Source organism: Diplotaxodon limnothrissa, linkage group LG15 (genome assembly GCF_057381915.1).
Source record: "Diplotaxodon limnothrissa isolate DT_005_m linkage group LG15, D_limnothrissa_male_GT1.1, whole genome shotgun sequence".
Lineage (NCBI taxonomy): Eukaryota > Metazoa > Chordata > Actinopteri > Cichliformes > Cichlidae > Diplotaxodon > Diplotaxodon limnothrissa.
In genome coordinates, this window is record NC_140610.1 from 6,026,630 (window position 1) to 6,051,359 (window position 24,730).

The window sequence follows — 24,730 nt, forward strand, 5'->3', positions numbered from 1 at the left end:
TATTCATCCAGGTTAAAAATGACACTGACATTAAAATTTTTTATAAAGTCTATAAAGTCAAAAATGACTGAATATAATGTAGGTATAATAATGCAAGGTAATAAACAAAGAAACAAAAAACAAGTAATTTCTTTATTTTATATATAACCCCTTCGTAAATCTTGTTTACCACAGACTATTTACCCCCAACAAGCACAGATTTTAGACATCAAAAAAAGCAAATCACACATAAAAACATGGGAAATTACTTTTGGGGGGTCAATCACATTTCAAACAGGCCCAATAACTTTTCCTAGCCACTCAAACCTCATCAGGTCAGTTTAGAGAGCAGAGTATCTGCAGCAGCAGGAGCAGCAGCGGGGATTCAAGCGGGTATCTCTGGTGCCCCCCGCTGGCCCGTTGCATTGTGGGACAGCGACAGGCAGTGTTTTCACACAGCTAGTCGACAGTTGCGTTTGCCGTGCATTTTGCAGAACGGTATGGAGGAGAATGGGAAGCCACCGTACTGACTCTTCACAGTGAAAGCTCCGCACGGATTCTGCGGTTTTAGGTAAACTACTGTGAGCGTGGTTGTTGTGGTTCGACACGGTGTTGACGGTGGTTCGGTCCGGGCGGGTTACTTGCAAGTTGCTAGCTGACGCCGTTGCTAACTTGCTATTAGCATTTCCGTGATGCTGGCTGTCATAAAAGAGCGAAGCCGAGGCGCCCGCCGTTGTTTTCGGCTGCTTTCTGTGGGTTTTGTGTCAGTCGGCGAAATGCTAAAAACTGTATCTCGTGGTTTTAAAAAAATCGATTGAAGCCGCCGCTGGCTCGGTGTTGTCCAACGGCGGCCAATTTAGGACAGAAAAAAAAACTGATGGGGTTTGTGCTGTAGGCTCCAAGACGAAACTGCACATTTACATGATAGGCGCTTGTACTGCTAGTATAAACCGGTTTAGGTCACGATAAAAGAAATTAAGTGGATTAAAATGGGAAATACTTTAAGCTGTAGACCAAATATTTGAGTTGATTTGGCAGGAGGCGTGTGGAAAGCATTTAGCACGGAAAAGCCGAATGTGGGCATGCAAATTACAATAATTTGAAGAATGTGGGTTAGAGAGCTGTATCGTTTTACTCCTGCATTTAGCTGCTTTCCTTAAAGTACACATCACATATTAATACATTTCTGTGCACATTTACTAATAGCGTTTGGGGCTTACTTTAATGTATATGTCTGTGTGGGGCAGTTACAGGGAATGTGTTTACTTCTGTTATCACAGACTCTAGTAGGTATCAGATACCTTTCTCAGGCAGTGTCGGTGACACACTGCAGTCTGGACTGGATGCTACCATTAAGTAGAGTTTTCAGGCAACCAGAAAACAGAATAAATGGTCAGGTAGTCAGCCTGAGAGACTACTAATTTAATAACGAATAAAGTATGGAGGTTTGCTCAGCAGAAATGAGCGATCAATATTGATAATGCAGTTAAGGAGGAAAATAAATGGAGGGCAAATTAGAAGCATTGAGCTTTAACCAACATTAACGATATAAGCGAAGATGAAGTATGGGGTAAGGGTGAGGATTGGATGAAATCACAATTGTGGCGTTTGTGATACTCTTTGTAGGGGCTGGCTGGCAGCCAGTTGCATGTATATTTCTAATAAAGCTCGGTGATTATCATTTATTGAATGTCTGTGAAACCATAATATATACTTTTACATTGTCATCAGACTAAATGCATTTTATTGGATATGTTAACTGTACTCTGCAGATAAGGGAAGATAAGTAAACTGGAGGTGCTTTCAGGTATTAGCTCAATGCAAAGTACAGTAAATATACAGAAATCTGTATTTGATATGGTCAGTGTTCTGCCTGTAAAACAGCAGCAGTTATGTTGACAGTTTTTGGTGGCACTTGGCAGGTAGCTTGTTTTAAGCACTTTGTAAAATCTGCTTCTTTTTCATTTGAATTTTGTCTTCCTTGATTGTAGCCCCTGTCTAATAATCTAATCTGATTAATTCTAACTAAACTGATCTCAAAGCTATATGATAAAAAACTGTCTCTGTACCAAGTACAACATTTTCAAGAAGGATAGACTCTGTTTCATTTAACTTTCTCCTGAGTGATCATTTTACTTGTAATTATAAGAAAAAAAATTCAGCTTGGTTGTTATGCGATGTGTATGTTAAATTTTTCCATTGTGATTATAGAATGAGACGCTCTTAGGGAATAGTTCCTAAACAGGAATTTTTTCCTGGCATCTCCTACCCTGATAACATTATTTTGTGAGTATTGCTTTACATTTGGTTTGGAAGTCAGATGTCAGAGCTGAGAGTGAAATCACTCCATAGTTAGTGGGTTCTGGCAGTAAAGTTGGAAAAACAAGAAAAAAACCAAGATATTTTTGGTTCACAGCCAGGTAAAGCCATTCAAGTATCACTAACAATACAGCACAATGCTTTTCTTTTATGTGCACGTCAAAACTCAGCTGCAGCACTTTAACAGATAGACTGGTCAGTGTTCTGCATGAAGTACCTAAAACTTTCATAGTACTGCACTGTATGTTTGAATAGAAGAAGTTCAAACCGATTGACATGGTAACTTAAACTGCAGGTCTGATTATTAGCCATTTACGGAGATTGATGCTGTTTCCTACAGTTATCACCATATTAGTTTTGCGCATTTGTCGTGTAGGTGGTTCAGTTGTTACCAAGTGACCTACCTTATGTGTGTGGGATGGCAAAAGCTAATGAGTGATGATTACTGCACCGAGTTTGGTCTTGCGTAATTTGCAACAGTATATGCTTAAACATCAATTGATGTCTTTTTCCATGTTCCAGCATGGCAATGTGCTTTATATACTGTGGAAACAAATTTCTGTCAAGATTTTCGTAACATTGCCTTACCCCCACCTGTCACAATGCACTTAATTTTATTTTCTGGTTTATTTTTCATTCAGGTGGTGCACGCACACTGCCACTCTGCTGCCTCTCAAAAACCGCCATGCCTTATGGAATATTCATTCAGCACCAGTGACATTCCAGTGGGATCCATGTTTACAACAACAGTTAATTTTGCCAACACTTAGCCTGATAGCACTTTCTTTTTAAATCGCTCCTGTTCTCAGTGCAAAGCGTAAGCCCCCCATACAGCTGCATCTTGAGTCCCAATTATCAACTTCTCTCCCTTTACAAGAGGATAACCCTCTATCATGAGATTCCGAATCTACAAGAGGAAGGTGGTGTTACTGACTCTGGTGGTTGTCATATGTGGCCTGGCTTTCTGGAGCAGTGGAAGGCAGAAGAAGAACGACAGTGGATCGTTACCCAGGGAAGTGGAGGCGGTGCGGAGGAGCAACATTATCATCAGCAGCAGCAGCAGTAATAGCGTCAACAGTCATAACCAGGAACAAGCAACGCCAGCGGTCAGTCGGGCACCTGTCCCAGCACCTGTTATACAAGCAAATGACACACACCAAGAAAAAGAAAAGGACAAACCCAAAATATCCAAGCCAGATGTGGATAATACCACTTTAGTCTACCGTGGCATTGTCTTCCAGCTAAACTTTGATCAGACGATAAGAAATGAAGAGAAATTTAAGACGACTCGAAAGAAGGACGATTTGGTTGTAGTAGTTCAGGTCCATAACCGACCAGACTATCTAAAGCTATTGGTAGACAGTTTACGAAAGGCCAGAGGTGTGGATAGCATACTGCTGATATTCAGCCATGACTACTGGTCCCCTGAGATTAACAAAGTGGTTGCCTCTGTTGACTTCTGCCAAGTCCTCCAGATTTTCTTCCCCTTCAGCATCCAGCTGTACCCACAGGAGTTCCCTGGAAATGACCCCAGGGACTGCCCCAGAGACATCCCCAAAAAAGACGCCTTAAAACTGGGTTGCATTAACGCAGAGTACCCTGACTCGTTTGGACACTACCGGGAGGCCAAGTTTTCCCAGACCAAGCACCACTGGTGGTGGAAGCTTCACTTTGTATGGGACAGAGTTCGAGTTCTCAAAGACCATAAGGGTCTCGTTCTCCTGATCGAAGAGGACCACTACTTGTCTCCGGACTTTATCCATCTCTTAAAGCAAATGACTGCTCTGAAAAGGGAGCAGTGCACAGACTGCGATATCCTCTCACTGGGGAGCTACAGCCACATCGGCTACTCCAGCAAAGCAAATAAAGTGGAGGTGAAAGCCTGGAAGTCCACCGAGCACAACATGGGGATGGCTCTGAGTAGAGAGACGTACCAGAAACTCATCCAATGCACCGACACCTTTTGCACTTATGATGACTACAACTGGGATTGGTCTTTACAACACTTGACTGTGTCATGCCTGCCCTCCTACTGGAAGGTCATGGTGAGCGAGGCACCACGGATTTTCCATGCCGGAGACTGCGGCATGCACCACAAGAAGGCTTCTTGCATGCCCATTAACCAGAAAACCAAGATAGAAAACATCCTACAGAGCAGTGGGAACCAGCTGTTCCCAAAAAACCTCCTGATCACAAAGAGATTGCCAGCCAACGGGGCAGGAGGAGTGGCCCCACATGTGAAAAATGGGGGCTGGGGAGACATCAGGGATCATGAACTCTGCAAGAGCTATGTTCGATTACAGTGACCTTAATTGCTACTATTATATATTATTGTCTCTTTTGCATCCTATATAAAGAAAAAGTAAATCTTTATGGACTATTCTTAATATTGCCTGTTTTATTGGCTTGTTCCAAATAAAGACGAATGTTGGATTTTTGGCTTCTTTAACACAAATATGTCTTTACATTGAATTATTTAAGTAATTCCTAACAAGTCTGCAATGTTTTGTATCATTGATATACTAAACAATATATATTGCTGTGTTTTCTATAAGAAGATTTTAAGATTATTATATGCATCATTTGATATTCAAAGTCTAAAAACATACTGATGGGAAACAAATTAAAGGTAATGTCAACATAACTTAAGCCACTGGTTTCCACTGACCTGTTGCTATTGTTCAGTCTGCACACATACACTGGAAAAAAGGTCAGAACATTGCCTAAAGGTTGCCGGGAGTTTCTTATGACAGAAAGAACCACAAATTTTTCCTACGCAGCTTATCGGTCCGTTTAAAAAATGCACCAAAGCGAAACTAGGACCAGCACTACCCTGTGCTCCTTTTCCACGGATCAATGGCCAGTTTCTAACTCATAAACGTCTGTTGCTAGTGCCAAAAACTGGTGTCAGTGGGTATGGAAGGAGCTATCACAAGAAATATACCAGTGATTGGACTGAAAGGCAGCCCACGGATTCTATCCGCCCTAATTTTCCATACAAGGAAATGATCCCAACATCTTATAGTACACACTAAGAAATGATAAGTTCAAACCTATGAAAATCTGGCCTACAAAAGGCGCCAAGGCAGAACTGGGTCCAAATTAACAGTAGCTTAAAAATGTCTGAAATCTGGCTTAGGAATTTGAGTTGAAGCCTGGTGACTGCCCACCGTTATCTCTCCGGTCAAAAATTTTTTGTCAAGCCCTAAATACTCTGAAGAAACCTTAACTTCTCACATCCTGTGCTTTTGACCACTCAATTTCTGCTCATCAGGGTGGAAATGTTTGTGGAATAAAGGTGACTGCTCAGAACAACGTTTTATTGATGAGTAGGGATCTCTTCCTCTTAAGTTGACCAGTGACCCTTGCAGCATAACTGAGCTACAGCATCCCCTCACTATAGCACTTACGCATTCAGGTGTTCCCGTAATTTGTCACCCATCTGTATCTCAGTAGGTGGTAAATTGGGAAGAGCAGGCAAGTGCTCACTGGTGCAGTCACGAGTTTGGCGAAACTATGGACTCGGAGGTCCCGCTGTGCTCACATAATTAGTTTGAAGGTATTTATATCTCACAAATTTGCTGAGATCAAAGTAGATCCGTTGAGACACCTCATTCTATTTAAATAATTTCCATTTAGCTTCAACAGGTTATTAGAGAACACCAGAAGACTCGATATTAAAGTGACTGCAGCAGTTCGGAATTCAATTCCATCAGTGCTTTCAGTAATGGGGGCGCGCAGAGCTACAGTTTTCATCGTGTTATATCTGACAGAAGTGATGGTGATGCACTGCAGCTAAATAAAACTGCAGGCCATTGTTTTGTTGCAATGCGTCACTGCCCCTACCCAATGTAGTATAACGTTGTGCTACTGTATCTGCAGAGATTCTCACAGAGAAATAAACGCGATGCACCTGGAGAGCTCCCAAGGCTCTGACACTACTTTCTGTTTTCTGTTGTTCCTATTGAAGATGCATTTACATTTTAAGTGCTTAGGCCACAGCTCAGTATTGATAGTTTCCGCTGACGCCCGAGCTCACTGGCTTCTCTGGCTGCATTGATCCCCTACTCCCTTTCCATCACTCCATCCCTCAACCATCCTCCTGGCAGTGTTCAACAATCAGTTCTGCATACTTTTCAAAATCTGGAATAAGTTATCAGTGACTGAACTCTTCAAACAGTTCACATTTAAGGCCTCCTCTGGTAGACTCTGCCGGTGGCCTTTCAGTGACACAAGTCTCAGCATAAAGCACCACATGAATTAAAGATGAAATACTTTAATGTATGTAGAGGAAGTTGTTTCCTTAGTGTGATTTTTTTCTATTTAGATTGACACAAAGCCTCTCAAATGTTCCTCTTCGGTACAAAAACAAAGCAATGCAATCTCTGCAGGGTAAGCAGTTCCTGTTAATTTCTTATTAGTAAACTTCAATTCATAATGCAGTGTGAAGACATGCAGTCATACTGCTGCTGCTTCTCTGAGGTCATGCAACTGGCAAATTGTGCAGCTGTTCCCATGGTGCATACTCAGAAATTGGGCCTGTACCACAAGGGAAGCATGGCTTAGAATAGAACTGAGAATAGAAGAAGTGGCACATTGTTCTTGATACGTGGTGACTAATGGTTAGCTGACATTGGAGCGTTAGAAACTGTTATGTGTTGGATTTAAGGTCTGTACAGCCCAAGACCATTATCCATACCTCTCCCCCTCCTAAAAATTCCCGATACACAGTTATCTAAATTGCAGTTGAAAAGGCGCAGAGGAAAAAACTGCCTATCCACTCTAGAATCCAGGCCAATTGTCAATACAGCCATCCTAATGAAGCAACTTTGTATTCCATGTTGCATTTAATTTGTCACCCTCTTATCCCGACTTTGTAATATAACTCATTCTTTAATGTCTAAACTAACCACAGGTCTTAGCAGCGGGTTAAATAAACATCCCTGCAGAGCTTGAAAATGAAACTAGATTAATGTGATCCTTTCCCCAACTTGACTAGACGTGTACGTTCAAATCTATCACTGACATAAAGGCATGAATTAATTTTTTCCCCCTCCCTCCCTTCTCACAGTATCTTAAGATGTCAAGTTTCTGCATCACATGAAATGTTGCTCAGTCTGGGCTTCTAGCCCCCGAGAGGCAATATTAATCATTCATAGACGTTGCACACATTGAAGGTAAACAAAACTCTGGGTCAATATATGGAGACATGCAGACGAGGGAATTGCATCAGTGTGAAAAGATGGTCAAAGAGGGATTGTGCAGTGGGATTCGTTTTCAAGCTATTGAATACCTATCAAAGAGGGCCCATTTCCCTGAAGGTGTAAGATGGATGCAGCTCTTTTCAAGCCTGTGCTCGACGCTACTGTAGTTTGATTGCCATTCAAAGGTGATAGGGTTTGTAAACAGCACAGAAAGCACAATAATAGCACATATATTACAATCAGTGGGGTTTTTGTTTTTTAAATGTAAATATCTCACTAATTCTGATTGACACTTGCTCAAGATTGATGTTGCCAGCCCAGAAGAGATCAGTAATGCAGTCAGAGCTGTTTTAGTGACAGCCTGACGGGATGATTGTGCCAGTCTATCCTGCTGATCACACCTTTTTTCCCCTCACATAACAGCGATGCCACAGGCTGCCGGTTTAATGGCTATGAGTGCTTGTGTTTCTCCTAAAAGTAGCTCATAAATTATGGAGAAGCAGTTTTATTCTGCTCTTTGAATATAAAATATATATGAAGTGGAAGCAATACATTTGTGATGGGAGACCAAGGGAGAGACAACAGGATATAGGCTACATATCACATAGACAGCAATTTCCCCGTTTGATCAAGTGATTGTTATTGAAAAAACATTCCAAAAGCTCTCATTTGCCTGAACAAGACTGCCACCTGCTGGTTAGCTGCAATACTAATACTTCAGTGGTCAGGGAGGTAATTCTCAAAATGAAGTAAAAGGAAATTTTAGAAATCTCCTATATAAGGTGTGTCAAACTTAAGGCCCAGGGGCCAGAATTCACACGGTAAATTCGGTCCACTGGATGGTTTTGGAAAATGTAAAGGAGGGCATCAATTTTTGACTTTTAACTGTGTTTTCGTAAGTTTCACAGATTCTTCTGCTAATAAAAACCTCCCCCATGGCTGTTCATTCGTTCATGCTACACCAGAGTAATTCATTAACATTTAAATAACAGAAATCTTCCTATTTTCTCACAAATTATTTCAGAAATGTCTCTTTATTTGGTTTTGTTTTTTAGAATTGGTCCACAAAAAGGGACATTTGCAGTGAATAAACAAAAGCTTTGTTTTGCAATGACAGGACAGTCTGTGTGATGAGCAACCAGAAGTTTTCCTGCTATCTTACACATTTATTTCTCACTATTTAAGCCAGATTTCATTCATTTACCGCAGCAGGATTTCTTTGTCGTGTTGAAAAACTGAGATGTTGTTACAATTGCAAAGCTTATAAGATATCTCTGCAATTAAATCGAAAGAAAAGGGAATTTTACTCATCCAGGTTGCTTTAGATCAAAGTGGCTCACAATGTCAAATGAGTTTGCCCTAGAACCCTGCCCTGGAACCAAGCCATCATGGGAAATTATTAGTTGTGCTAGTCCTTCATTATGAAGTGAAAAAATGTAATACTTCTTTCGCTATGCGATAAAAGTAAAGGTTAACAATGTAAGAAATTCACATTGTATTGAGCCTGACCGCTTAACCAGGCAGAAGAAAGCATGGAGGTGCATGTCCAACTAATAAGTGTTGCATGAACGCGTAGTTTCATGTGTAAATAAACAGTGAACACAAACAGAACAGGTAGTCTGTCAAAGCTGTTTTAATAGGCGTCACATGGAGGAAAAGGCTCCCACTGTTAAAATCCTTAGTTCTGTGTGGGTGCCTGAAAAAGCACCCCTCACCTCAAGCACCTAACCCCCCAACACCACCAGTGCTGACGCATGTCAGCTAGTAATTCAACACAGTGTCAAGTTTGTTCACAAGTTCAGCATCAGTTACTGGCAATATAACAGAAGTCACAGATTTCAGTCCTGTGTGCAGAACAAGGTTGTCAGTCTTATTTGTTAAAGTGAGTTTCACAAGTATTATGACGGATGGGACTGCTGCCTATGGGTGAGGAGAACTATGCCAGCGTTGGTCTTCCTGTGGTTTACCTGAGCTCGAAGTGATGGCTGAATTATAGACCACTGCCTCTACGCCTACCTGTCTACGTAGTAAAAGGAATCTGCAGCGACAGGCTAGCTAGCATTCAGCACTACCTGTTAGACAAAAGGATAGACATTTCCTATACCAAACGTTTCATTAATAAAAATACACCTGAAATTTCTCTATGTACAACAGAAAAGAAACATTTTCACCTGCATATTCAAGATTTGTTTTAATATTAGGTATAGATTTTCTGTATTAGAAATATCACTATTTTCTGAAATGAGGATTTTCAATTAATGTAATATGATCATTTCACTCATAAATCACTGATGTACAATATTTACATATATTACAGAGCCCATTTCATCCGAAACAATATTAAAATAAATGCTCAATAGATACAAAGTTTGTTTTTTTAAATTCTATTTATATAACAACCTTGTCAAGGAGTCCTTACACACTCCAAAATGTAAAGCCATACTCCTCTAACTATTAAGTGCAAACAATTTTTTTTTATATAAAAAACTATGATTGCAGCATCCAGCGTTGAGACAGAACGATAACAAGCCGTTTCCCCAAGTGCTTTCAAAGCGTTTTGAAAAACTTGTTCCACCCTCATGAGTTCAAAATATACAAGGGAAGAAAAAGAATGAAAGAAAAACAAAACTGTGCAAATAAACTCCTGAGTTTGACAACTCGGACTTAAAAACGTTTCAAAAGGAAGTAAAAGGCAGTCTCTCTTGGGCAGGTGTTTGACAACCGTGACTGCACAAGGAATCACCCAGGAGGTGAAAAATAAGAGACTTCGCTTTGGGGATATGCTGCTGTCGCTCCAAAACAGTTCCTCATCTTATTCCCTTTATCTGTGAATATATTACATTTATTTTATCTCTTTCTTTTTTTTTTTTCTTTTTTTTTTAAAAAAGGGATTTAATTAAACCCACACAAAAAGGTCAGGTTGAGGCATCATCACAAATGCTTACACCGTATCTAGTCTTTGAAGATTTACAGGTACAAGAGATTGGGGGATTAGTTTGTTATTGTTAGACTAGACACGTTCTGATATGAGCATAGATGCAATAATGAAGCCAGTCAAACCTTCCCATAAGCCTCCTGGATGATTTAAAACTTGCCATCTAACTTCCAATAGCACCCTTTAAACCCACTCCACCTCCCCCACACAGGCGCACGCGCACACACACACACACAAAACAAAGGGGGTCAAGTTTCTAACTCTGGCCTTGGCCAAAATTCTTAACATGAACAGTAACACAAAGAGAGCATCTGGGTGCTTGTAGTGATGAGAATGAAAGGAAACACTCGAGGTCATGTGATGTGTGACTGTGTGTGAAGAAGCGCTGCAGGGCCTCGGTCGTGGTCGTCCCCACGTCTCTGTTGCGTGGAGCTGTTATTAGCAGCACCAGCATCGACTATACTACTGTTCCACTGGGGGAATTGGCTGGGTTGTTTTGAGATGATAGCAATCCCTGTGGAGAGACAGATAACACACATTGATAATAAAGGTTTTTACTCAAATGTAACACGAGAGGTAGAACAGTGAGGCCGTGAGGTTTGCTCTCTCTTTTTTTTTTTTTAAACAAACTGTCCTATTTATAATCAAAAATGATGCAGGTTTATAATGTTTATAATATATATATATATATATATATATATATATATATATATATATATATATAGCGATAGATAGATAGATATAGATATATATGAGGTGTGAACTCAAACCCAAACAAACCCAAACCCAACTGCTCCTGAATGCAAGAATTACTCAAAAACAAAACAACAACAACAACAAAACATAACTTTAAAGTGTCACAAGAGAGTATTCTCATGAGGCCCGTCACTCACCACTTTCCCAGGCCTAGCCCAGGTGCAAACGAAACCCTCCTGACAGGCTGTTACCAGACAGTCCTCCAGGAAGATTAACACAGTGAGTCTTTCGTGAGCTATCTTTTTGCACACCAGCGGTTCCAGGAGCGGCACCTCCTCCATGCGTGGGCACAGAGTAGTGCCTAAAGTCTTAGCAGCGTCAGCTTTCGCCATCTTTGACGAGCTGAGCTGGTTTAGCTTGTCGCTGCTCTTGCTGCTGATGTGACCCATGCTGTGGTTTCTCTTGTGGTCCTTCTCGTGGCGCTCCTTCCGCGAGTCGTGTAACGACAGTGTTGCAAACTTGCTGACGCTGGTGGCGATGAAAGCGCTGTCAATGATGCTGTTGGCCTTGGTTGTGGCGGTGGTGCTGCTGCTGCTGTTGCTGCTGCCTGTGTTACTGTTGGGGGTGCTGCCCCCCGCTGGATTTGAGGAGTGAGGCAAGCTATTGGACCGAGGCAAGGTGCCGGGGAGGGAGTTAGTTGGGTTGCCGCTAGTGCTACTATTGCTCAAATTGTCTTTACTGTTGGTGCCACCGGAACTGGTGGTCGTGGACAGAGTAGAAGGAGGTTGTCCTGTTGCTGGAGGGCTTGTGGCACTCATAACATTAGTGTGTGTTCGAGTGCGGGACAAAGGGAGGTGAGGGAAGAGAATGTCCTCTGTGAGATCCCACAGGCACAGCTGGGTGTCCTGTCCCACTGAGCCAAATCTGTAGGTCACACTAACCGGTCTACTGTCCGTAGAGTTTCTCTTAGAAAGCCGAGAATGAGAACTGTTTGCTCTGTCTCTGCCTGCACTGAAGTGATTCTGCTCGTGAAAGTCCTCGTCGCTGCCACTAAACTCCGCAGGCAAGTCGCCATCCTCAACACTGGTGGTACAGTGGTCAAACGCCACCACGCTCACCCATGACTTGTGGCCATGCCCTCGTGCAATGACTCTACAGTCCAAAAATGACCAAACCGTCACCAGGTCGTCCTCCCCTCCTGCCACAATATACCGTCCATCGGGGCTCCAGCACACGCACAGTAAGCCACCGAAGTAGCTCTTCATAGTTCCGTGTAGCTCTGCGGCATCAAAGCCAAAAACCCGCAGGAAGCCATCCTGGCTCGCACAAGCTAGAAACTTTCCATCTGGGGAGAAAGCAAACTCATTGAGCGCCCCTTCGCCCACTGTCCACCGCAGTAAAGGGTTACGAGCCGATTTGCTCTTGCAGGTATGCACAGCATAATTTTCACCCTGCTTAAGGAGCTGGTAGTGAGGTGCTGTGGTGCCACAGGTGTTTTCCACATTGTACAAGTACATGCTGCCACTGGAGTGAGCCACAAGAAACAGGCTCTCTGAACCAGGAACCCATCGCACACATGTTACTCTCGACTTGTCGATAAGTCTCTGGAAAGAGAAGAATAGAAAAAAGGAAAAACAAAGCAAAAAACAAGGAGACAGGTCAGCTAGTGGACTAGATCAAACATAAACACAATTTCTTTAAGGATTAATAAAGTATTCTGATTCTGATAAACACATTATTGGGAGCCTGTACAAGGAAAGTTCATCATATCCATGACACCTTTTTTCTATTTGTCACCACTTACCCCAAAATCAGCAGTCAAGCTAAGGGGTCACACAAAGGTGATTAACAACATGCTAAGTCAGGTTTCTCGATCTAGCTATGAGGATGTTCATATGAAAGAATATGACCAATCAGAAATGGGGTAAGACTAAGGGAAGCAGAGTGATATACACTATGGTATTATAAAAATAGATTTTAAAGACATAATAGAGGCTTAAAAATTAAACTAACACGTGCATGAACACACACTCGCACACACATGCGCATCAGGGCTAAAGCTATTACACCAGAGAGTTTGTGTGTTTGAGACAAAAGTACAATAAAAAAAAAAAAAGAGTCATCTAAATATGTCTATGTAGTTATCTCAGTCAGAGAATGTCCAGGTCATGGGAGTCTGGACTGCTTGAGAAGAAGGCAACTGGTATCTTTTGTGGTTTGTGAAAATGAGCCACCATATAATTCAAATATGAAGGTTGCTACAGACTAAATATGCGCCATGGCTTCCCCAGTGTAACCAATTTTTGCATAGAGGAAGTGGAAAGTAACACTGTCTGATCGCCTTCAGAGATCAGATGGGCAGATGACACCTGTGTCACAATAGAAAACCTATAAAGCAGAAGCCTGCATAATGACTGAAACCAGCCCACTGAAGGAACAATGGGCTGGGAGGTCGTTTCAGTCATTATGCAAATGTACTGTTTATAAGATTGGGGAAACCTGCAGTCAGCTGAGACTGAAGAAGCTACTTTAATCAGTGATGAAGCGTTTCTCCCACTGAAAACGCTACGTCCAGATGAACAGAATCAACTTTTGGAGACACCTTATTAATATGAGAATAAATGCACCAGAACAAACCTCAGACATCCACCAGGGATAGAGAACAACAAAGGGAAATACACTGTTGTCCAGTATGTGGCAAGTTTTTTTAGATAAGTTCCAAAAAATGTTCTCCAACCATTAACATCCTAGTACACGTTTCACCATGGAAAACCCTCAAGACAAAAACTGGCACATTCCAAGGCTAAAATACTCTAACATAAGCTAAACAACACAGTGTAATTCAGTAAGCAGTGTTCAGATTTTTACATGGGAGGAACCAAACACTCACTCCACAAATGCATTACACAACATAACAGAGCCACCTCAACAGGAAAAGGACAGGACAACACCAAATACCTCATATTATGATAAAGTGAGGCAAAGACTCATAGAGGATTCCCACCTTGGCCCTGATTACAATAATGACCAAAGCCTTGTTTCACACCTTGGCTCATGTGACAACTCACATAATTAACAATGGCTCACAAGACCTCAGGACAACCCCCACTAGGGATTAAGTCATTGAGATTCTCCATGAGTTGTTTTAGAATTTTACGAAACCTCTTCGATGAGAGGGGAAACTCTTCATAAACCAAAAATAAAGTTCCTTTGTTTCGAAGCATTCATGATGCTGCTTGATTATGTGTGAGCTTCATCTTCTTTGGCCAGCTAGACTGAAAAAGCAATATTAATAAAGTTTAGTCTATTCAAAGTACAATAAAAGTTTTAAAATGACTTACAGATAGCTTGGACAAAAGGAAGAATTTATATTTATTACTAATGCTCACCAGAGAAAAACAAAGATTTTAGATTTTCTTTTTTTCTTTTTTTTTAACAACCTTTAACTATCTACACACTTGGATCACAAGGATCATCCAGGAATGGTGATGCTTCATTCCAGAAAACTGAACATACCTGTTTATCTCTTACGTCAAACATAACCTGTAGAGCAGATTAGGTCTACGGTACAAATTATGTTGGCGATGTACCCTGGTAAGTAGTGGACCACATTTGGAACACTGAAAATCCAGGGTTAAAGCCGAAGTTACATTACTAAGCCTCAAATCCTTCTTCATAGTACAAGGCTCAAGAGAGGCAAGTTGTCTTCAAAACAATGATAACTGCTACCCACCTCCTCATTGAAGAGTTTGCTGGTTTCCTTCTTTATTGGGTCTATGAGCTGCACCTGGCCAGCTGAGAAGCCCACCAGCAGAGAGACACTCTCTGCTGTAGCTGTGAGGGGGTTGAAGTCATGGCACGTAGGCTGCGTTCCTTTGTATATCCTCTTGTCTATGGGCTTACTAAGATCAGCAGCCTGCAATTACAAACACATTGACATGACTAAAAATAAATTAAAGAAACTGTGATATGTTGTTACATGTAGAAAGTCATTATTCCGAAATAGAAAGAAAGAGCAACAAAGCCTGACTAATGCAAATCTAACATTTGTGATAGCTTCATGTCTATCGCTTTCTTCAGGTCTATTTTGGGGCATAAAACAAGTCAGAGAGAAAGGTTAGGAGTTGCAACGCTTCTAAAGGTATCAGTGTTGTCAAAAAGGCAGCTCAAAATAAAATGAGATAAAATAAGCATCTATGGCTGCCTGACAATACAAGTGCTACGATGATGCTGTGGCTAGACTGTCATAAATCATTTATACAAGGATGCTTCATATTCCACCTGGGTTAGACACAGAAGACATATTACCAGGGATGTTCAGCTGCTAATATTAAGTTTAAAGAGAAATAAATACCTCAAACAAAACTTGCTTGATCCCAACTGTTTGCAGTGGATCTGTCTAATCCTTGAACAATAAACTTTATGTACAACAACTCACTGTGACTTATCATCCTGACATACCCTGGTTAGGGTTTCAGGTGACAAATGTTTTACTCACTTTTGTCAACAGACAAAATGGTGATTTTGATCTATCTGTCACTAATCTGAAACTGTGCAAAATGTGTTGCTGTGCTTCAATTTCTTTTACCCACTGTCCTGTATATGGCTGAAAAACTTTGAGATGTTAAGTGGCAATCCCATTGATTGTAAGATTAGTGGTTTGACCATTAGCTCCTTCTTCATGCACATCACTGGGTCTTTGAACAAGACATTTAACCCCAAAATAATTGAGATAGTCAGGCCTTCACCTTGTAATGTGTGTGTTATCCATCTATGTTAGCTATCTTTGTGAGGACCGAAATCTGCATTCTACTATACTTGTGAGAACCAACAGTCACTTGTAAGGACACACACACTGGTCCTCACAAGTTTGAAGGCCTTTTTGAGGCTCAAAATGTGGTTTTAGTGTCAGGGTTACAATTAGGCTATGGTTAGGTTTAGGGTAAGGGTTAGAGTTAGGCATCATTTTTAATGGTTGGGGTTAGGATAAAGGGCTAGGGAAACCATTATGTCAATGAAGGTCCTCACTAAGATAGCTGAACGGGGTTTTGTGTGTGTGTGTGTGTGTGTGGCTGCACTAGTTCAGTCCGTGCTCTGGGATTCCAAAACTTGATGAGGAAGTTTTGAGAATTGCTGATGTTAAAAACCACCCGAGACGTCCCTACATCAGGAAAATGAACCTGAATACAAATGCTGTCCCTAAAGCTAATGCAGCATTTACTCTGGTTCAATTTTGTTGTATCAACAGGTTAACATTGCTGTTTACTGGCAAACAGTTATAATGGCTAATATTTACTCCCTGCAGTTTTGATTAAGTAGCAAAAGTATCAGCATTTTTATCACTATTCGAAAATTTTCTCTAGGATCTCTTTTCCATAGACAGCAGTGTTGTTAAATGTTTTGACATTGCAGTTTTACGGTTGCTCAGTCAATTTGAAGATTTTTTTAATCATAAGGAAACGTCAAACACTAGCCTCGGGGTTCAAAAAATGTAAAATCGAACCACACAATTCTGTAGCTTAACTTGCTGTCAAATAACAGACTTCATAACTTTTCAAACCTAAAGGTTGCCCTTTGCAGGGTAGTACACCATATTAACTTAGAATTATCCAAAATAAGTGTTCCTCTTTGCACTTTACTTTTGTTAAAGACGACAGAAGAACAGCTCTAACATTAACGTCAATATGCAATGTTAGAGTTTTCGTGGAAAACCAAAACACGAACACAAGTGTGAGTCCTTATTAGGATGCTTGGCCGCTACACCCAGCTTACGGGTCAAGCACATGACCAGCATGATCACCGCTGTCACAGTCACCATCTCTGCTTAAACGTGTCTTGCTGCAATGACATCACCACTGCACGCAACCTAAACAGTGGATCACATTGCATCACAACCCAGTCCTGACAGTAGCGTGCACACATCATTACACCATGAAAAACAACACTGTTCACTTCCATGCCCACAGCTTACAAAGTCTAAAGCTTACATGCAGTCAGTGGCTTCTTTAACAGGAACAACAAAGTTGTTTCCTGTCTGTATTGCCACCGACAGTGTAGAGGTGCACTTTCCACGTAAAGAAACGAGGATAAACAAACACCACATGACATGACAGAACAGGAGAAGCCTTTTCTCGTATAGCACAGTTCACTGGGTAATTTCATGTCACAGCTTTTCGCCGAATTAACTAGTGAACCTTGGAGGGCGCACAAATCTAATCGAAGCAACAACAACAACAAAAACAACTGTGGCGATGTTAGCTAAGAATGCTAATCAGTCTCTAACTTAGCTCGGTTTGCTACATGGCCTTCTCTTGATAATCTGCGCACTTAAATAACAGAAGCCGAGAGAGCTGACAGCTGGTTTGCAACGCATTTAAATATGTCAAATTAACGGACTGCTCCCGAACAGCGGTTACTTTGCCTCCTCGCTCAGTACTGTTTACCTTTCTCACGCCTTTGTAGATATAAAAGTAGAGTTCCCGGCCCACATTGAAACAGATCCTGTCGCCGTTGCCGGACTGGTCGTTTACATTGACGAAGGAGACCTTGACGGGATTGGAGCCCTGCGAGTTGAAAGGCACCCTGTTCGGGCGGCTGTATTCAGAGTGCGTGAGGAGTTTGTAGACACCTTCTCGTGTGGTGAACTGAGTTTTAATTTCGTTCATCTCCTTCCCTCCTCCCTCCGCCGCCATCTTGGAAATCGCCGTTCATCCTTGTCCTGGCCCCGGATGTCAGCGAGAGCGCATGCGTTGAACCGTTGCGGTCGCAGCCATGCGTACAGTGAATTATAGAGTCCAGCAGAAAAACAGAAGTGTATGCGCGTGTAAAACGCGATTAATTTAAACAATAAACACATCGACTTAAAATAACTCGCTGTTATTTAATATTTTTTATTGCTAAAATCAATGTTTTTTTACAACTTTTATGGACCACCAAAGCAATAAATAAATTATATTTATTTTGAATGAATACAAATAAAAATTCTATGTAATAATAAGAAAACCTATGGTGAAAAAGCTTTCAATTGAGTATAAACAGAGTAAACAAAAATAAATATTATTAGTAAATAAAAACAAAGGGGGAAAATCTCTCTGTGCAATAAAATCTTCCATAGTCAAGGCAAAGACAGAAAGTTCTGAAACAGAAAACCAAGACTGAAACTCATGGTCACTTCTGTAATCAAAGCACCAAAGTAAGAACCATCCCAGGATGTAAAAACTACCTTCTGGCACTAAGTTCCAGAAACATTGCTATTATTCTCATTCTTCCATTTCATTAAAAAAAGGACTGACTCACTGTCTTACTCAAACAGAATAGTGGAACACCGAGAAATTTGGCTTCTCTCTTTCATCAGTTTACACTGAGGTACATGAGTATTCAGCTTCTAGTAACGTCTGCTACCAGCTGGAAACATTTAGATTATGTAACTGATCCCTAGAAAGTGCGATACACTGCCCTCCTCTGGTAAGTAAAGCCATTACCGCTCAGATCGGACCAGAGTATTCTAGTCGTCTGTCTTACACAAGTCTGACTTTAATTATTTTTTACATGTAAGTGCAGCCTATTCCAAGTGTTATGGGATGAATGGGTTTTTGCAACCTCTTGCTAAACCATCACAAGCTCTCATCAACACACTGTGTCTTTGCATACACATATTAATGTGTTATAGGGAAGCTTATGATTTCTGCGAGAATTTAAGTTTGGCCAATGGCCACAGAGCATAGTCAAAATTCAGTTTGCTTCACTATAAGTCTCTCTCTATCACCAAATACTTTGGATGGCATATTCTGTTTGCAATCCACAAATGAAAATCAGGAAATTAAATGGAAAGTTCTAGACATTCCTAGTAAGTTGGTCTGCAATATGCATTATGCAAATAAAGAAAAGGTAATCTAAACTCTGACAATATGCATATATAGATGTGTAAATAAGGCAGCATATGGGTTTCTGTTTGGTGAATGTATTAATCAATAAATTTATTAATAGCCCAGAACAAATTCAGAAGTGTATGAAGGTATGAGCTAAACCAGGCCCAGCCCAGTAAAGACACCACTCTGATTGTGAAATGTGAATGAGTACACAGATTTTGAACTTTTGACTGTATTTTCATTAGTTTTTACAACTTTTCCTATTGATAAAAATCTCCCCCATAGCCATTCATATTATACGAAAGTAGTTAAGTAATAGATAAACAATTAAATTGCAGAAAAGTTCCTGTTTCTGTGATATACTATATAAATTTGTTTTGGTTTTTTTTTTTGTTTTTTTTGTTTTTTCTTTTATTAGTTTTCTTTTCTTTTCTTTTCTTTTCTTTTACAAGAAGTCCATTTTAAATGTGTTTGTGATGTGGAAAAATTGAGACACACTGTTAAAATTGCATTAAAGACATCTCAGGGATTAAATGTTTAGGTAAATGTCTTTCTCTGGTCCAGCCCACTGAAGATCAAAGTGGGCTGTATGTGTCCCACAATGAAATGAATTTAACATGCCTAATCTAAACTGTGAATGGACAGCAAGTTGCAAACAGCATCCCAAATGGCTTTAAATATGAGCATATGTGGGTGCAGTGGGGCACCATGGCAGCTGCTGATGGCAAAGGCAATGCACAGCTGTGGTGCTGGGTTATGCTGTCTAACAGCTATACAAGCTATCAGCGAAGCTCTCATTGTGACTGACAGGCACTCCTTGTGACTCTGCAACCCTATAAGGGCACACCAACTTTAGAGCGCCAATGTCCCAATCGCAACCCCCTTCCAGACCATTCCTCAGCACCCCCCTGACTGTAGTGAACATACAATCTGGAAGCTTCTGAATGGGAGCTTCGAGAAACCATCCCGTAAGTATAAAAACACGTTGTCATGTCGTGTGGTCTGCATAGAGTCAGAAGACGCTCACTAGAACACAACCAAGAGAGACTTACTGCCCACAGGAGCAGCAGAGAAGCACACACTTGAAGTTCTCCAAGAAGAGAAATCAAGCTCAGTGATACATTTGTCTACTAAAGGTGACAGAAGACAAAGATTAAATCTAAGGTAAGAATGGAATCAATGCAACAATCATTTCAATTTTAGAGTATACTGGGTGCTTGCACGGTTTTATGTAAAGTGAGTGATTTAATTCACAAGACACTTACTGCTCACAGGAGCAGCAGCCAAGCACACACTTGAAGCTCTTGAAGAAGAGAAATCAAGCTCAGTGATTGATTTAACTATACAAAGTAACAAAAAATAAAGATTATATTCAAGGTATGAATTAGAATTCAAGGTAAGAATTAGAAAATTTAAAACAACTTTTTCTTTTTACAGTATATTGGGTGCTTTTGTGATATAATGTAATTAACTTTAACCTTTACTATCGGTTAGAATCAGAATGGTATAGTGTATGTGCTTTTCTATCAGTGTCTAAGTAGGACTGTTACAGGCATGAAGCACATGGCAAGCAAGGTGACCCAAGTATGGGACCAATGGCTTCTCAGAATCTATTCTAACAGCTGATGCAGCACATTTGCATCTTAGCTTAGTAAACTGTAAAGGAATTATTGATTCTGGATTAAAGCTTTTGTTTAATCTATGAAATGTTCTTAGAAGGCCTAAAAAATATATGCAGTAGCATTAGCCCCCCCCCCCCCCCCCCCCCCCCAAAATGCCAGTTCTCTGATTGACAGAAGGAACATGTGCGTATCAGCAGGCCATGTGGCTGCCTGAGAAAAACGTAACCGAAGAAGTTCAGAGTAAATAAATTTAAACTACAGGTGAAAATATAATTATTTGAAAACACAAAAAATATAGAGGTACAATTTCAATTTTGTTTTTCTGAAAAATGTTACCCAATATGTTCTCCCCCTTTAGATGCCTGAGAGCTCTGCACACATTATGGAGGAGGAGGTGGAGACCTTTGCCTTCCAGGCTGAAATTGCTCAGCTGATGTCCCTTATTATCAACACTTTCTACTCAAATAAAGAGATCTTCCTTAGGGAGCTCATCTCCAACTCCTCAGATGTAAGGGAAATAAACACTTCCGCATCATGTTTTCCTTTTTTTTTTTTTTAATGTAAAACAAGCCCTTATATTTTTTGCCAAAAAAAAGTATTTTAATTGAGTTATCTATTCTCGGCAGGCCTTGGATAAAATCAGATATGAAAGCTTGACGGATCCCACCAAACTTGAGTCCTGCAAGGACCTGAAGATTGAAATCAGGCCTGATCTGCATGCTCGCACCCTGACCCTCCTTGACACAGGTATCGGCATGACCAAAGCTGACCTGATCAACAACCTGGGCACAATCGCAAAGTCCGGCACCAAGGCTTTCATGGAGGCTCTGCAAGCTGGGGCTGATATCTCCATGATCGGTCAGTTTGGTGTGGGTTTTTACTCTGCCTACCTGGTAGCTGAGAAGGTGACAGTCATTACCAAGCACAACGATGACGAGCAGTATGTGTGGGAGTCTGCAGCTGGAGGCTCATTCACAGTCAGGCCTGATACAGGTATGTCTTAGTCCCCTCATTTACAGAACAATTGAATCAGTCATTTTAACCCTGTCTGCCACGGTTCTAATTTTGTTGTTGATTTTAGGAGAGCCAATTGGCAGAGGCACAAAAGTGATCCTTCACCTCAAGGAAGACCAGACAGAGTACTGCGAGGAGAAACGCGTCAAAGAAGTTGTGAAGAAGCACTCACAGTTCATTGGCTATCCCATCACACTTTTTGTAAGTTTTTAATTACACAGTAAGAACAATTATTCAATCAATACTTGATAATAACCACACATTGACTGTGATAATGGCATGGCAAAGCAAAATGTAAATATGCCTTTGCATATTTAAGGTGGAGAAGACAAGAGAGAAGGAAGTAGACCTGGAGGAGGGAGAAAAGGAAGAGGAGGTTGAGAAGGAGGCTGCTGAGGACAAGGACAAACCTAAGATTGAGGACGTTGGCTCTGATGAGGATGAAGATACAAAGGATGGCAAGAACAAGAGGAAGAAGAAGGTCAAGGAGAAGTACATTGATGCCCAGGAGCTCAACAAGACCAAGCCTATCTGGACCCGTAACCCTGATGACATCACCAATGAAGAGTATGGCGAGTTCTACAAGAGTCTTACCAATGACTGGGAGGACCACCTGGCTGTGAAGGTAAGCTAAATCTTCTTGTGATGATCATATTTACCAACACCAGTTGCAATAATGTTATGCTAATTAATACATATCTACCCCCGCAGCATTTCTCAGTGGAAGGCCAGCTGGAGTTCCGCGCCTTGCTCTTTGTACCCAGAAGAGCTGCATTTGACCTCTTTGAAAACAAGAGAAAGAGAAACAACATCAAGCTTTATGTGCGCAGGGTCTTCATCATGGACAACTGTGAAGAACTGATCCCAGAATACCTCAGTAAGTAACAATGAAGTAACGCATAAATCTTGACGCATTCTCTCAAAATTCATAGTTATTAGTAATTGTTTTTGGAACTCAACTCCTGGCTTTGGGAAGCTGACCAGTTTATTTTCCCTACTCAGATTTCATCAAGGGTGTGGTGGACTCTGAGGACCTGCCACTGAACATCTCCAGAGAGATGCTGCAGCAGAGCAAGATCCTGAAGGTCATCCGCAAGAACCTGGTCAAGAAGTGCATGGAGCTTTTCTCAGAACTGGCTGAGGACAAGGACAACTACAAGAAGTTCTATGAGCAGTTCTCCAAGAACATCAAGGTAGGTTCATCCATCTGAATTTCTTCAACTCTAAAACTTCAGAAAAAATGTCTGATACCAATCATCTTGCATGGATTTTAATACCACGAAATGACACGCTGTTTTTTTATGTTTAGCTTGGAATCCATGAAGACTCCCAGAACAGGAAGAAACTGTCTGAGCTGCTCCGCTACTACACCTCAGCCTCTGGAGATGAAATGGTTTCCCTCAAGGACTATGTCTCTCGTATGAAGGATAACCAGAAGCACATCTACTACATCACTGGTAAGTTATTCAGTGTGGTTTATTTTCCTTTGTTTTCAAGTATTCCCCAGTAGTTTAAGTTCATTAAACACCATATTGAAATAACTTTAACAGGTGAGACCAAAGACCAGGTTGCCAACTCTGCCTTTGTGGAGCGTCTTCGCAAAGCTGGCCTGGAGGTCATCTACATGATTGAGCCCATCGATGAGTACTGTGTCCAGCAGCTGAAGGAGTATGATGGCAAGAACTTGGTTTCAGTAACCAAGGAAGGCCTGGAGCTGCCTGAGGATGAGGAGGAGAAGAAGAAGCAGGAAGAGCTCAAGACTAAGTTTGAGGACCTCTGCAAGATCATGAAGGACATCCTTGACAAGAAGATTGAAAAGGTAATTTTTCTCCTTCAGAAAATGATACAGTTATTTTAGTTAACATTGTTAGGGATGGGAAGTTGGCTTGACTGTGTTCAAACATACTAAAAATACTGAATTTCTATCCTGACAGGTTGTGGTTTCGAACCGTTTGGTTGCTTCCCCTTGCTGCATTGTCACCAGCACCTATGGATGGACGGCAAACATGGAGAGGATCATGAAGTCTCAGGCACTGAGAGACAACTCCACCTTGGGCTACATGACTGCAAAGAAGCACCTTGAGATTAATCCCTCGCATCCAATCATTGAGACCTTGAGGGAGAAGGCAGAGGCTGACAAGAACGACAAAGCTGTGAAGGACCTGGTCATTCTCCTGTTCGAGACCGCTCTGCTCTCCTCAGGATTCACACTGGAAGACCCACAGACACATGCTAACCGCATCTACAGAATGATCAAACTTGGTCTTGGTATGTATATCTTTTCCTTTAAACATTCAGGTAGTAGTTAGGTTATTATACATTAATTGAGGAATTTGTTTTTTAATGGCTGTATTTCTATACACAGGAATTGATGATGATGATTCTGCAGTTGAAGACATAATTCAGCCCACTGATGAAGATATGCCAGTCTTGGAAGGCGACGATGACACATCAAGAATGGAGGAAGTTGACTAAATTATTTACTAGACTTTTTCTGGCTTTCATTTTTATTTTTGTAATTTATGTTCCTAATTTAAATGTACATTATTTTTTAGCAGAATTTCTGTTAGTAAACAATGTGCTAGTCAGAAAAAGTTGATGGAATTAATACAGACCACAGTGGCTTTAGTTTATATTGTATCAGCCACTTGTAAAACTTCTGACAATCACTAAGAGTATTATTGAGTCACTGGGGGTTTGACTTGTATCTCTTTTGTAACATTTTTTATGAAAAGCAATCAAATTTGTAATAAAATATATTTTAAAAATGACACCTGTCACTTTTTATTGATCTACTGCACTTTATTTTATCACTTGTTCTTGCTTGATGTGACAATAAAAAAAAAAAAAAAAGTGATTCCTGCAAACAATAATACTGAAAGGTGAAAAGTTGTATTAGAGAAGCGCATTATACAGCTGGCTTACATTTATCAATTACATCGTTTGATTTATCATGTATTCTGGAGTTTTCAGTGAATACAGCATGGTTCATTTTAGTTTCTGCTCTCACATGCCTTACTCATTAGGCTCAGCGACCCCTCCCTTAATCCCGCCTCCTTCTGCCAAGAAAGGCAGAGAGGCATGTACACGCAC

General features: G+C 40.9%; 3 protein-coding genes across 3 annotated transcripts; 2 read left to right on the top strand and 1 right to left on the bottom strand.

The window, feature by feature from the left end:
- The first annotated feature begins 420 nt into the window (after nt 1-420).
- On the top strand, nt 421-4,686 carry mgat2 (alpha-1,6-mannosyl-glycoprotein 2-beta-N-acetylglucosaminyltransferase). The gene is made up of 2 exons (XM_085372713.1): nt 421-550; nt 2,940-4,686. Exon 2 carries the CDS (start codon nt 3,192-3,194, stop codon nt 4,602-4,604), a length of 1,413 nt encoding a protein of 470 aa, XP_085228839.1. The 5' UTR covers nt 421-550; nt 2,940-3,191; the 3' UTR covers nt 4,605-4,686.
- Nucleotides 4,687-10,357: 5,671 nt separating this feature from the next.
- Nucleotides 10,358-17,833, bottom strand: wdr20b (WD repeat domain 20b). The gene is made up of 4 exons (XM_085372094.1): nt 17,577-17,833; nt 14,867-15,049; nt 11,331-12,737; nt 10,358-10,951 (listed from the first exon to the last, which is right to left on the bottom strand). Exons 1-4 carry the CDS (start codon nt 17,823-17,825, stop codon nt 10,895-10,897), a joined length of 1,896 nt encoding a protein of 631 aa, XP_085228220.1. The 5' UTR covers nt 17,826-17,833; the 3' UTR covers nt 10,358-10,894.
- Nucleotides 17,834-19,907: 2,074 nt separating this feature from the next.
- Nucleotides 19,908-24,371, top strand: hsp90aa1.1 (heat shock protein 90, alpha (cytosolic), class A member 1, tandem duplicate 1). The gene is made up of 11 exons (XM_085373263.1): nt 19,908-20,165; nt 20,982-21,131; nt 21,250-21,616; nt 21,705-21,838; nt 21,957-22,262; nt 22,349-22,514; nt 22,640-22,830; nt 22,947-23,094; nt 23,188-23,456; nt 23,572-23,905; nt 24,003-24,371. Exons 2-11 carry the CDS (start codon nt 20,982-20,984, stop codon nt 24,110-24,112), a joined length of 2,175 nt encoding a protein of 724 aa, XP_085229389.1. The 5' UTR covers nt 19,908-20,165; the 3' UTR covers nt 24,113-24,371.
- The last annotated feature ends 359 nt before the right edge of the window (nt 24,372-24,730 follow it).